The following is a 13,964-nucleotide window of genomic DNA, read 5'->3' as shown; positions in this document are numbered from 1 at the left end:
TTCCTAATCTGTAAAATGAGACAGATGGATTAAATGACCTCAGAGATTCCTTCTCACTCAAATTCCATGATCGTGTCTTCCCTGGCCAATAAGCTTTCAAACCTGAAAATCGTTCCTGGCCATTTTCCTCACCTGCAGATTCTGCAGCCAGAGTTCTCTCCCCTGAGCACACTGAATCCCCAAAAAGGGATTCCTTTTTGGTTGAAACTCATTCAGCTCTTTGACCTTTTCTTTGTATTTATGATATTCTAATGTAAAGCTATTTCTATGCATGACTCATCCCTCTGCTCATTGAGGACAAGGTATATGACATTTTTTCATGATTGTGTCTCTGGGTTCTCATATAGGAGTTCCCACAGTTAGGGATTGGGGCCCATAACTTCAGTAAGGAACTCCTTTGGAGTGACCGCCTTCTTTCAGGGCAGATCATCGCCTGCTTGGTACCTTGACAATCTCAGAGTTGCTAGGCAGCTTGGGAGATGACATGATTTGTTCAGGGTTACACAGTCTTTCTGTGTCAGAAGCCAGACATGAACCTTCTTTCTAATTGGGAGGCCAACCCTCGGCCCACTCTACCATCATACATATCCATTGACTTTAATCTAGCTATTATTTTCTTTGAGAAGCAGTATAGCATAGTGGGTAGAGAGCTACCTTTGAAGTTAGGAAGACCTGGGTTCAAGTCCCTACTGATCCATATGGGCTCTGTGATCCTGGACAAGCCACATCCTCTCAGTGTTCTAGGCATCTCTCTATAAGTTGCAGAGAAGGTGATGACCTGCATTAATAGAATTACTTCCTTTGGAATTTCCTTTTGGTGAAATCATAGGTCCAATCCTTTATTAGCTACTTTAGGAGGAGGGACAGTGGTATTCCATGCCCAACCTTAATTAATATTATCACATCCTTATACTGATTGTATTTATTGAAATGGGACCATGGAATCTCTCCCCTATACCTTATATGTCATTTTAGAGGAGGGAGTACAGTTTAAGACATGGGGCCTTCCTAAAATTAATCCCTGAGCTTAAATTTCATCGTTTTAGAGGCTGGTGCTAGAGTTGGTGGGTGTACTTAGATATCCCTAGGGAGATTTTCTGAAAGCAAAAGAAGTTCTATCCCTCTAAGTGTTATTGTCAGAGAATTTAGAAACAGAAGGGACCATAGAAAGATATTTCTCATTGCCATGATTTGGTCCATACAGGCTAAGTAAGTGATTTGCCCAAGATTGCAAAGGTTTTGAAACTAGATTTTCTGTTTATAATCCTCCTTATTATGACTTTGGTGAACTTTCCACCAAAGTTTATACCCTAAACTTTAAACATTCTCCAAATTCCACTCCAGTATACTCGGAAGGGTGCCCACATCATCTATTTTGATAAATCTATAAACCACTGTACTGCAAAAAATACAATGCATGTTCACACTTTATACCTTCCCATATCCCAAGAAAACCCTTCATGCTCACTCCCTGATCCACTCACATATCCCTGTATACACAGTTGTTATTGTTGTTCAGCCATTTTTCAGTCATGTCTGATTCTTTGTGACCTCTTTCTGAGGTTTTCTTGGCAAAGACACCAGAGTGGCTGGCCATTCCCTGAATACTCTCGTCCCTTCTTATTCTCTTTGCCCTTTAATATACTAGATTTGCTCTTATACCATTTCATACACAAATTTAAACTCTGACATACAGATATATTTATGTATAATATGAAAATACATGAATATTTATGTCTATGCATATACATACATACGTATGTATATATGTATATATACAAAAGGGTAGCTACTGTAATTAGAATTTATAAGTGCATGCAAACACCTATTCATACATACTCAAATAGTTGGTTCACACTTGATGGGTAAGAACTTGGGACAAATATCTACATTTCCTGACTCCCAGTTCAGTGTGTAATAAAATGAGAGATGGATATAAGAAAGGGGATTGATTGTTGGGTGAAAGTGAAGGTGAATTAAATGGAATGAGTAAAATGCCACCAGAGAATTGGTGTTTACTATTTTATATGCTGATGTTGTAGTTGGCAGGGGAATGGGCATGCTTAATAGCATTTAAAAATCAACCATACTACCAGTGGTCATCTTCTTAGTTATTTAGGCCAAACTGACCTACTTCCTGAACAAAAGATTACATTTCCCCCCTCCATGCATTTGCACAGGTTGTCCTGCACCTTTCTGACCACTATCCCTTAGAAGGCCTATCTTTCTTCAAGGTTCAGCAAGTCATACATGCAAGGGTTGGATATATAGAACCTAAGAACCTGACTAACCTTAGAGAGGCAGTTGGCTGTGGAGTGATGAATTCTTTTATTCACATTAATTTCTTTTTAAAATTTTTATTTTATAACAATTTATAGGAATTCTTTATTGACTCCCAAATCAGTAGCACTTTTCCCACCCCAAATTACCTTGTCCTGACCTACCCATGTAACTGTTGTATTCTCTGTGTAAAATATAAACTAGTTGAGAGCTTAGTACAGTGCCTGGCACATAGTAGGTACTTAAAAAATGCTTACTGATTGATTGAGAGCAGCAATTTTTTCATTTTGTCTGTATCCCTGGCACATAACATAGCACCTTCAACAAAGTAGGACATAGATCGAATCAAGGCAACAAAACACACACATATGAGTATGAGAAATGGCTCCATAAGAAAAATAGAATTAATGTATACCACAACAATTGGAACAATTTTAATAGCCTTCTCTATTGGCAATCTGATGGTCAGAACTTACAAATCTTTGGGAAAACCGTTCCCCACAATGAAGCCTCTTTGTGAAGTCTATAGCAGGGGAGATCCCCCTGTCTGTCTTCTACCTGTAAAATTCTGACAGCCAAGCATGAGCTCTAGTATGACAATTTCCAAAGGACAAGTTGGCAAGAACAGATAATGCTCACAGGTTCCTGGGTGTATGTATGTATTCAGTATGTGGCCTGCAATCCCTTAAATAACCCACTCTTCTTGTCATTAACTATAGTGGTGTCCTATATAAGTGGCTAAAGAGCATCGTAAATAAAATGGTATTATGTAGAAAAGATGCTAGTTTCGATTTGCCTGCTATAAATTAATAAATACTCATTTATGATTAATTGGATAAAAGAACATGTTTAGTATGAGACCTATATAATATTTATCACTGCCTTCTCCCCCACAGCTGTTTACCAACAGTATTGCTTCTATAGCTCACTGGCCAATTGAATCAATTATATTTTTTTTCCTAGATCTATCAATTGTATATGCATGCTTGCTGGAGATCTTATTTTCCTAAAAAGTCATCATAGATCATAGATGTTATGGATTTATGAGCCAGAAGGGATGCCAGAAACCATTGAGTCTAGTGCCCTCAGAAACCCAGCCTTGTTCTTTCCAATACCTTACACTGTTCCTCTCAGGTGGTATCACTTCAGTTCCTGATGGATGTTAATGACTTGAGTTATATAATAATGTATGACTTTAAATGCTTCATGCGGTATGTGAGGACCCTTGCATATTGTAGTGGCCAGACCCTTAGGAAATCAAAGAAATGTCCTTGAGAAGAGGGAGGCATGAATGAAGGGGGAAAAATAGTATTAAGTCCCTACAACATGTCAGGCGGCAGCTAGTGATGTGAATACAAAAGGTAGGCCATTCTTACCTTCACATAGATAACATTCTCATAGAGAGAGACCTCATATGTAGAGGAGTAGTGGTCAAAGGAAATAATTTTTGTGAAGTGGTTATGGGGATGATACAGTGGAGATGTCGTTGGGTGATTTTACACCCTCTCCAGAAGCAATGGGAGTGCTGTTTTTATTCCTGTTCCCTCAGAACGAATTGTGTGTGTGTGTGTGTGTGTGTGTGTGATATTAGCCATTCTGTGGTAGAAGCTGGCATGGATGGATGCATACTCTGGGGCTATCTAGTGAGAATGGGTTAGGTCAGCATGCACTTCCTCATTCACTCACAAATCAGAACAGCTCCAACCCAGAGCAGAATTCCAAAACTTATTGCATTAGCTCCTTTACAATCCCTCCTTGTTTTAAATCAGCAGGCTAATCTCACCTCAGTGGGAACACAGGAGAGTCTCCCTAACCACTCTGCTCACTACCCTCTACCCCAAAATATTGTTGGTAAAATTCTCAAGTTTTGAGAGTCATGAAAAGCCAGCAGTGGAATTAGGGTGACCTGGGTTCAGATTCTGCCTCTGAAGCACCCTTTTTGTGTGACCCTGGGTAAGTCACGTAATCTCTTGGTGCCCCAAGAAACTCTCCAGGACCATATGTTACAGAGGAGTTGTTCATCTGCTTTGATGGAGGAAGTTACTGTATTAGGAACTGTCTACACTAGTGAAAGAAATCATTAGGTTGGACCTAAACAAACAAATGAACAAACAATTATAGCCCAATTCAAAGATTCTTAACCTGGAGTTTCATGGATGCATTTCAAAGGACTTCATGAATTTGAATGGGAGGGAAATTGCATCTTTATTTCCACTAACCTCTAACTGAAGTTTTGCATTTCCTTTAATTATGAAAGTTGTCAACAAACATTATTCTGAGAAAGGCACCGTAGGCCAAAGGGGTTCTTGCTAAAAGAAGGTTACAAACCCCTGGGATAGCAGATGAAGGGATGGATTTGGAGTCAGGTCGACTTGGGTTCAAATCCAGTCTCTGACACTAGATTTGTGACCATGCATACATCACTTAGCCTCTCCTAGTTTCAATTTCTTCATCTGTAAAAAGCGATCAGTAATGCCTGTATTACCTGCTTCACAGGGGCGTTGTCAGGCATCATCATCATCATCTAATAACTAGCCTACATACGGTACTTTAAGGTTTGCAGAGTGCCTTATAAATGTCAGCTCATTTTATCCCAACAACTCTGGAAAGTAGGTGCTATTATTATCCTCATTTTACAGAAAAAGAAACTGAGGTACAGAGGGCCTAAGTGACTTGCCCAGGGTCACACAGCTAGTAAGAGTCTGAGGCTATATTCAAACTCAAGGCTTCCTGACTCCAAGACCAAGGCTTTATCCCTGTACCACCTAGCTGCCTCGCTTAAGATAATAGGTGTAAAATGCCATGCAAACACTATATTAATGGGAGTTACTGTGATTATTATTATTTTTACTATTATTATTTTTGTCCATCTCTAAGAAACTTTATATATCAGGTCCATTTCATTAACAGCAGTAGCCCCAGACGACTGAGAATAAACTTCGCCTTAGGATTTACACAAAACTCTCAGAAAGCTCATTTCTTTGAAGGAACAAAGCAAACTCCTGTGGATGTTTGTAAAATGGAGAAAGAAGACATTTTAATATGCATATGTAATATTTTATTTATCTCCTCTTAGATCTCCTTTGTTGTATGTGGCCCATTTTTTTAACTGCAGAAATTTCCATGTCTTAAATCCTGGATAAACTATTTCTTAGCATCCAATATCACAGGGCATTCTATCTTCCCAGCTTCTTTGAGAACAAAGGGCACAGAAAGGTGTCAGGAGCTAATCATGCTCCCAGGGTGTGATTCGATGGAAGCAAAAGACTCCTATCTCCTGAGTTAATATTATTTTAGAAATGCTTAATCCCCAGGCCACGAAGCTAATTGTGGGGAAAGGCTTATTATCGTAGAAGAACAAAACATATGTTCCCAGTCTAATGGAGGTGATGGTGACAATATAGGTCACCAGTGAATTCTCTCTGAGTAAATCACATTGGAACTGGGCCGTGGGTATTAGGGTTGAGAAAAGCACCGTGTTATTGCTCCGGCTAGTCAGCAGCAGAGGTCTATTTATGGCTATCTGAAAGGCCTGAGCTGCAACCTCACCTTCAAGACTCTCCACAAACTTTCTAGCTTTATCTCCCCTTCTTGTGATATACACTCCCCCTAAACTGGGTCATCTGCCATGGCTTGAACAAATACTGCACTTTTCCAGCCTCCACCCCTTTGGCCTTCTAGGGCCCCTCCACTTTATATCCTGTCATGGTATGTTGTACAAGAAAGCAACAATAACCAACTTGTTGATGGGGAAGGAACCCAGTATGTCAGAGATCCCTCTCTCCTATCCCAACCTCATCTTTTAATGAATGAACAAATGAATGAATGAAAAATCACTTATTAAGCACTTATTATATGCAAAGCACTATGGTCAGTACTGGAGATAGATATAGAAAAGGAACACACAGTAAGTGCTTAATAAATGCCCTATCTGATCTAATACAGTCCCTGCTCTTGAAAAACACACATCCAAATAGCGAAGACAGTTCTACCCAGTTCAACTCTAGCCCAGTGAAAAAGCCACTGCCTCCAAGGGGCACAGAGCCTTCCTTGATTTCAGCTTTTGTATGTCCATGATGAGGATCAGATGAAAACATATTCATAACTCACTTTCCAAACCTTAACGCCCTCTAAAATGTTAGCAGTTATTATTCAGGAGGAGGGGGTTAGTATAAGCAAAGCACAGATAAAAAGTCTGATCCATGTAAAACTGAAAAGCCTGTACTTCCTTGAAAACTTAGAATTTCTGAATTCTCCTTCTAGGGCGACGAGTCTTTGAAGGTAAACCTGGAAAAGTGGTTTACACCAATAGCCCTGCTAGGCACACAGTAGTCAAAGGTAACTGGATGGAGCCCACCCAGGAGGAGAGGGAGTTACTGAAGCACATAGTAAGTGCTAAGGTATGTCAGAACTCAACCATGGCTCCTGCTTTTCTATGAACACCTAAAACAAGGTCGAATTGAGAAAAATGCATCTTTTCTCTATCCTCCATGTCTGGCCAGTTAAGAGTAGTTGTAAAGTTGGCATTTGAAGGGTACCCAAATGGATGGACAACTCCACTTGAAGTGTGTTTTGTTTGAATGGGGACCATGAATTATGACCTTAGCGAAGATGAGAAAAAGGCCCAGTGGATATGTACATAGGCAATTACGCTGAGTACCCGAAAGATGAGTCTTATGGCTTCATTGCTCATCACTCCTAAGGGTCTGTCTCAATATGTGAAAAGAGCAAAGAGTGAAAAACTAATTGCAATGGAGACATTCAGAAGTGTGAAATTCAGAAAGTAGTTTCAATCCATATGGTTAATCAGTCAGGATTGCTGTTCATAAAAGAGGAGGGAAGAGAAAGGTCAGCTCTAGTGAGATGATTGGTGATGGGGACCTGGGAAAAAATGCCACATTTCTCCCCATCCCCCATGCTTTGAAGAAGTTTCCATCTGAGTGTGCTGTCCCTATGTGGAAAGATTTCTCAAAGTTAAGAAATATACAGAGAAGTACAAGTCAAGGATCTTGAGAAATGGGACCTATCAGAAATAGGATTTCTCGCAAGACCAAACAGGCTGAAGTACTGGCCAGAAGATGAGCTCCCCTTATTGAATCACTGTGAGCTTAAATAAGAATTGGAGCTCGGTCTGTGAGCAATTGAGAAAGGTGTGCGTATGTGTAGCTAGTGTCTGAGATTAAACAAGTGAGGACTCAGACCCTGAATCGCGAAACCCCTTAAGATGCTTTTCAGATAACAAAAATAAATCTGTGATTCCATTTAAAACACACATGAACTCACACATATGTTCACATAAAACTGTGCACAAACATATGCAGAAACCACATAGAAATTATCTATTAATATGAATGTATAGGTAGAGCCTATATCAGATTGTATGCCATCTTGGGGATGGAGGTGGAGAAAATTTAGAACTTAAAATTTAATGAAAGTGCATTTCAAAAACTAAAAATTAATAAAAATTAAGCCATCTATTCAAAGGGTTGAGCACGTAATGTTTAGAAAGCCATCTCTCCTTCATGCCTTCTGTGATTCTTCTCAATGTAATGAGTGGGCACTTCTGTATGAATTAATGGCAGGAGATGGCCTAGAACTGGGCGATAGTAGTGTGTCTGTCTGTCTGTCTGTCTGTCTGTCTCTCTCTCTCTCATATGTATATACACATATATTTATGCAGCTACACATACTGAATAATGTGCTGAGTCTAGAGTTGGGAAGAGCTATATTTCAATGCTGCCTCAGACACTTATTAGCTGGGTGATCCTAGACAAGTCACTTAACCTCTGTCTGTCTCAGTTTCTTATCTGTAAAATGGGGGTGATAATAGTACCTCCCTCTTAAGGTAGTTGTGGGGATCAAATAGGACAATATTTATAAAGGGCTTTGAAGACCTTGAAGAGTTATAAAATGCTAGCTATGATTATCATTAGTACTATTACTCGAGAAGTTATTTTTTGACCCAGGTTATTTCATCTGATTAGATTCAGTCCCTCTATTGTTGATGATAAAGTAAACATGTGTCAATTATCTTCTTCATTTGTTTCTTAACATCCCTAACTCCTTTCTTGATTCTTCACAGAATCCTCAATGTTCTCCAAGCTAAGGTCATTAATGTGGTGGTCCCTGATGCTCTTCTCTCACTAGGCACACCTTTCTAAGGTCCAGAGCCAGCAGACCAAACCCAGCTCTACAGTGTCAACAAAAAAAACCAGCCTGTATGTTCAGCCCAACACAAAAAGAGTCTTCGCTTACCTCAGTGGTCACGAACGTGAAGACGGTGTTTATGTCTGGGGCAGATCCATTGCAGAGGTAAAATTCTGGGAGAGGCCATCAACTTAGAGGCCATCTGGTGCCAAGTAGAGTTCTGGATCTCAGGGAACAGTCACACACTGCCTTGATTCTTTAAGTTCTCCCTGATGAGACACAAATGAGGAATAATGCTAGGTACCAAAAAGGAACGAGGATGCACGTGCCCATCTACATAATCTCTGTGTAGCAATACACTATATTGTACATATAGAAACGTACCATATAGCATGTATAATAGTAAATATGCTACATGTAATAATAGGGTGAAGTAACTTGCCCAGGGTCACATAGTTAGTAAATGTCTGAGGCCAGATTTGAACTTAAGTCCTCCTGACTCCAGGCCTGGCACTTTATGCACTGAGCCATCTAGCAGCCCGTGTGTGTGTGTGTGTGTGTGTGTGTGTGTGTATGCACTTAGAAATGTGGGTGTAATCTCCCCTATTAGAATGTAAAGTTCTTGAGGGAAGGGATCATTTCACTTTTGTATCTGCAGTGCTTTGTGTGGTGGCTGGTACATAGTAGGTATTTAATAAATGTTAAGTTGATTGATTGCTAATATACTTTGTAAACTGTAACATAGTATATTAAATTCTATTCTTGGCTCCAAAAGACCCTCTTCACTGGATAGTGGAGGCATAGTGAGACAATAGTACATGTTAAAAAAATTCAAGCATTTAGTGGACTGCAAACTCAAATGAGTCAGCAGTGCAATATGGCAGCCATAAAAGCTAGCACTCAGCTACGGTGAGAACGATAATTTCCCCAGGATGAGGGAAGTGATGGTTTTGCTGTATTCTGATGAGATCACACTGAAAGGACCATGTTCACTCCTAGGTGCCATATTACCAAACTAGAGGGTCTTCCATATGAGGTTGGTCCAGATGGTGAGAAGTCTAAAGACTCCGGCCGGTGCAGTAGAGTGCATTGAACTGGCTTTGGAGTCAGAGGACCTGGATTTCGATCCTTGTCTAGTCATTATGTCCTACTTATGTGACCCCAGGCAATCGATTTCCCCCCATCCAGGGTTCTGTTCTTCATCTGCACAGTGAGGGTGTCAGCCTGTGTCGAGGCTCCTGTACCATACTGCAAAAGGATTAGATGAAGTGACTTGGAATGTTTGGCAGAGATAAAAGAAACATTGCAGAGACATGGCAGTTGCCTTCAAGTACTTATATGCATTTTGTTAGTAAAGTCTTTGGAGGGCAGAACTAGGGACAGTGAGTGGAAGTTCCAGAAAATCCATTTTCTGATGTAACAAGATTCAAACAATCAGAGCTGTCCCAAAACAAACTGGGTTGCTTTGGGAAGTGGGAGGTCAGAGGTGGGAGGTTTTCAAGCAAAGGCAGGATGACCACTTGTCATTTGTCTTATAGAGGGAAAACAGAGTCAAGAATGGGTTGGACTAAATGACCTTTGAAGTACCTTTCAATTCTGAAATCTTGTTATAACTGTCAGCTGTAACTATTATCAGCATTACTTTGGTGAAGACCCTCCAGGGCGTTCAAAGAACATATTCTAGAGTTAGGAAAACAGAGAAATACATATAAAAAGACAGGCAGCTAGGCGGTGTAGTGGATAAGAGTATTGGACGTAGAGTTGGGAAGGCCTGAGTTCAAATCTTGCCTCAGACACTAACCAGCTGTATGTGAAAAGCAATAAATCAACCTCAGTTATAATTATTAAAGAACAGCTATGTGGCTCGGTGGATAGAGTGCTGTGTCTGGAGTCAGGAAAACCTGAGTTCAAATTTGGCCTCACACGCTTATTAACTGTGTGATGCTGGGCAAGTCATTTAAACCTGTTTGCCTCAGTTTCCTCATCTATAAAATGATCTGGAGAAGGAAATGACAAACCACTCCACAATCTCTGCCAAGAAAACCCCAAACTGGATCATAAGGAGTTGAGCACAACTGAAACTACTGAATAGCTAAAATGATTATTAGGGAAAGCCAAATGAGCAACCAACCCGTTCTAGCCAGTGCTCAATATAGGATTCCTTAGGGGCAAGAGATCACTTGCAGTTGAGGGAATGGGGGAAAACAATGCAGGGGTGAGAACTGAGTCGACCCTTGAAGGATAGATGAGATTTGTATAGACAGACCATCTATGACCAGGGAAACAACATGGGTAATAGAGTCATAATGACATGTCTTTATAAGGAATGTTATAAGAGAAAAGAGCAGTGTGGCTGCGGTGGGGATGTGCATTCAAGGGACCAGACAGAGGAGAATCTAGAAAGATCGCTGGGGCCATATTGGAGAGGGCCTGATAGACTGAGGTGATCACTGGTGATATTTCAACAGTGGAAAGACATAATAAAAGTGTTATTTAGGAAGATAAGTATGACCAGGGTGTGTAATACAGATAATTACTGACTAATGTAAAGAACTTATTCAGGTTTCATTTACTCCTTTGAAATTTTTTTTTAATATTGTCTCTAATCTCTTTAGTTTTGTCTCTGAGATATCTACTTTAGGGACCTTTTAGGGAACTGAATGAAATTCATTGTGATCAGTTATACTTCATTCATTAGTCCATTAAGTAAGCGTTTATTAAGTGTGTACTTCACATTGTGGTAGGACTTGGAGATACTTTGGGAGATACTTGGAGATACTTTGAGAACATTTTCCAGATTTGTGATTTCATCACTGTTGAGAAAACATGGTGTAAATTCCCTCCTCCTAATGTAGAATGATCTGTCTCCAATTTACAGCCCTAGAAAATTTCAGAGGAGATCTGAGGGATTTGCCTATGGTCACATAGCTAGTGCGTGTCAGAGGCAGGGCTTAATCTAGGTCTGCTTGGCTCCAAGCCTACCATCTATACATTATTACACTACCTCTGTCTAGATCCTTAAGATACAAAAACAAGAACAAAACACTGTCTACCCTCAAGGACCATATATTCTACAGAGGGATAATACTGCTCCCTCAGTTCTAGACTGGGTTTCCAGTTTTATCATTCATGAGCCCCCACCTATGTGTCTACCATTAATAATCATCCAGTAGATTGAATTAGCTTTAAGAAAAAGCATTTAATGAGATAATATGATAGCATTTGGTATAAAATATTTCTACCAAAATCCTGGAGCATACTCTCTGACAAATATATATATATATATATATATATATATATATATATATATATATACATATATATATATATATATATATATATATATATATATAGATCCTTGGCAAGAATGAGTGCAGACTAAGAGAATAGGGACATGTGTAGGATATGTGTGTGGCAGAGGGGTAGTTCTTTCTTGAGTTCCTAGCTGGCAATGGTCCTTGAAGCTGCCTCCTTCCTTAGGTGACCGTCTTTCACCATCCCTTTGTCCTTGGCATGTCACTCTGTTCTCAGCTGAGTCTGTCTTGTGCTTCTGGGTGGGAACAAAACGATACCCAAGGACAAACCGATGCTAACAGACAGGAGCCTGAGGAAGGAGACAGTTGATTTTAGCTTGATGCATTTACTGTCTGCTACTGCTCCAGTATTTCAGATGACATGGTCCGTGGAGAGGAAGAGAAACAAATATTTTTTTTTTCCTCCTCCCTCTAGTAATTCTGTCTCAGGGGCTTGGTTCTAATTTTGAATCCTGAATCCTTAATTTCTGAACTTGTAGTCCTTCATGACTGAGCTGACTAGATTCCTTCCTTCCTTCCTTCCTTCCTTCCTTCCTTCCTTCCTTCCTTCCTTCCTTCCTTCCTTCATTCTTTCCTTCTTTCCTTCCTTCCTTCCTTTCCCCCTTCCTTCCTTCTTTCTTTCCTTTCTTCCTTCCTTCTTTTTTGAACATAGCAAAGATGAGGGAAAGTTAATCAATGGGCCATATTCCTAAGGGAGATGGGAAGGGATCACAGAAATCACAAGCAGAGGAGCCATCTTTTTGTCAAAGTCTAAATCAACAGGCTTCAAAGAAAGATTGAGAGATGATATCCAGGGGGTTTGTGGTATAGCATGGGGGAGAAGATGGAGTCACAACAGAAGGCCTCTATCTTCTTGTCAAAATAGAAAGTAAGCTCCTCTCTTAAGATAGAGTGAAGGACAGAGTGTGAGGCCTGAGGAGGGAAGAGAAAGTTTGGAATAGCTATTGAGAGGAGTGCAATAATTAACCTTGGGAAGAAAGAAGGATTGTTACGTAGCAGTGAGGGCCAGACAAAACTAGATCATACACATTTGTAGTGAACCTACTTAGCCCAATCATATGAACTCAGCCAGTGGTATTCAGCAGCTTTTTGGCAGGAATGAAGAAGTCATATGGCAGAATAAGTCACTGGGCTGTGAAGTTGTCAAAAGGTGTTGATCGGTAAGGGGGCAATGGAGAGTGGAGTGGAGTGTAAGGTTGATCCTGCTTAACTATAGTATCAGAATTATGAAGGGAAGCAAAATGAACTTACAGCAGGCATGGTGCACTAGAAGAACGGGAAATGGTAGAGTGCCTGGTAGTCATGGAGAGGATAAAAATAGGCTTGGTAAGAGTGAGGCAAAGGGAGAGATGGAAAGATAGGAGGCTGTGGCTGGAAAGAAAAAAAAAGTCATAATTCAATATGTTGGAGATAGAACAGTTATGGGTAAGGTGAGATCAACAGCATGATCAGCCCTGTATGTAGATGAGTTGCAGTGAAAGTTAACACGTAGAAGCACGTTCAGCGGCAGGACAGATGGTAAGGCCCTGTGGTCTGGGCAGCAAGTAACCCAATTAAGCTAGAGTGTAGAGGAAGATAAGGCTGATGTATAAATACATCTTTACTGTCATTACAATTGATAGAATTATATCCATTTGGTGGTGAGAACTCTGGTGGCAAGAACTTTCTGTCCCAGATTGACAATATATGTGTGTATGTATGTGTGTGCATGTCATAACAGTAATATATTATGTTACATATTACACGTATATTACCCTATAGCCATGGCTGTTGAAGATGTATAGAATGAGGGCCCAGCAGATACAGCTGCGATGACCACATCTCCATTGAGGTTGTCCCCTAATTGATGGAATTTGAGTCATATTGGACCAAGGGCCAGTGGCATAGGGGAAGTTATTATTTATGGGGTTCTTGGGCTCATTAGTGGCCATTTCCATAGTGCTTGAAGGGCAAGTGTTTGTCTTCCTTGTGCCACCTTCTGTCTCTGCATGGGGCACTTCTCTGTTTCAGCCACGCTGGCTTGATGAGTAATTCAGATTTTTTTCTATAAAGGTAGAGACTTTATACAGAAAAAGGACTCTGGAATAAATAGGGAGCTGGAAAAATGAATGGCTCTGATTTCACTAAAGTAATATAGATGTTCAGTAATTCATATCAACCCTTCCTCAAAATAAACCATCACATTCACCTCCACCACCACCACTACCACCAAAAACCCTTTTG

At 40.2% G+C, this 13,964-nt stretch overlaps 1 protein-coding gene across 1 annotated transcript in view; it reads left to right on the top strand.

The window, feature by feature from the left end:
* DCDC1 (doublecortin domain containing 1) overlaps positions 1–13,964 on the top strand; it is a 494,261-nt gene that overhangs the window by 388,169 nt on the left and 92,128 nt on the right. The window contains 2 exon segments of the mRNA XM_036765123.1: positions 6,544–6,680; positions 8,428–8,592. Coding sequence (XP_036621018.1) covers positions 6,544–6,680; positions 8,428–8,592 — 302 coding nt within the window.

This window comes from Trichosurus vulpecula, chromosome 6 (assembly GCF_011100635.1).
Source record: "Trichosurus vulpecula isolate mTriVul1 chromosome 6, mTriVul1.pri, whole genome shotgun sequence".
Lineage (NCBI taxonomy): Eukaryota > Metazoa > Chordata > Mammalia > Diprotodontia > Phalangeridae > Trichosurus > Trichosurus vulpecula.
Note: the sequence above shows the minus strand (reverse complement) of the source record. Positions and strands in the feature narration are given on the sequence as shown.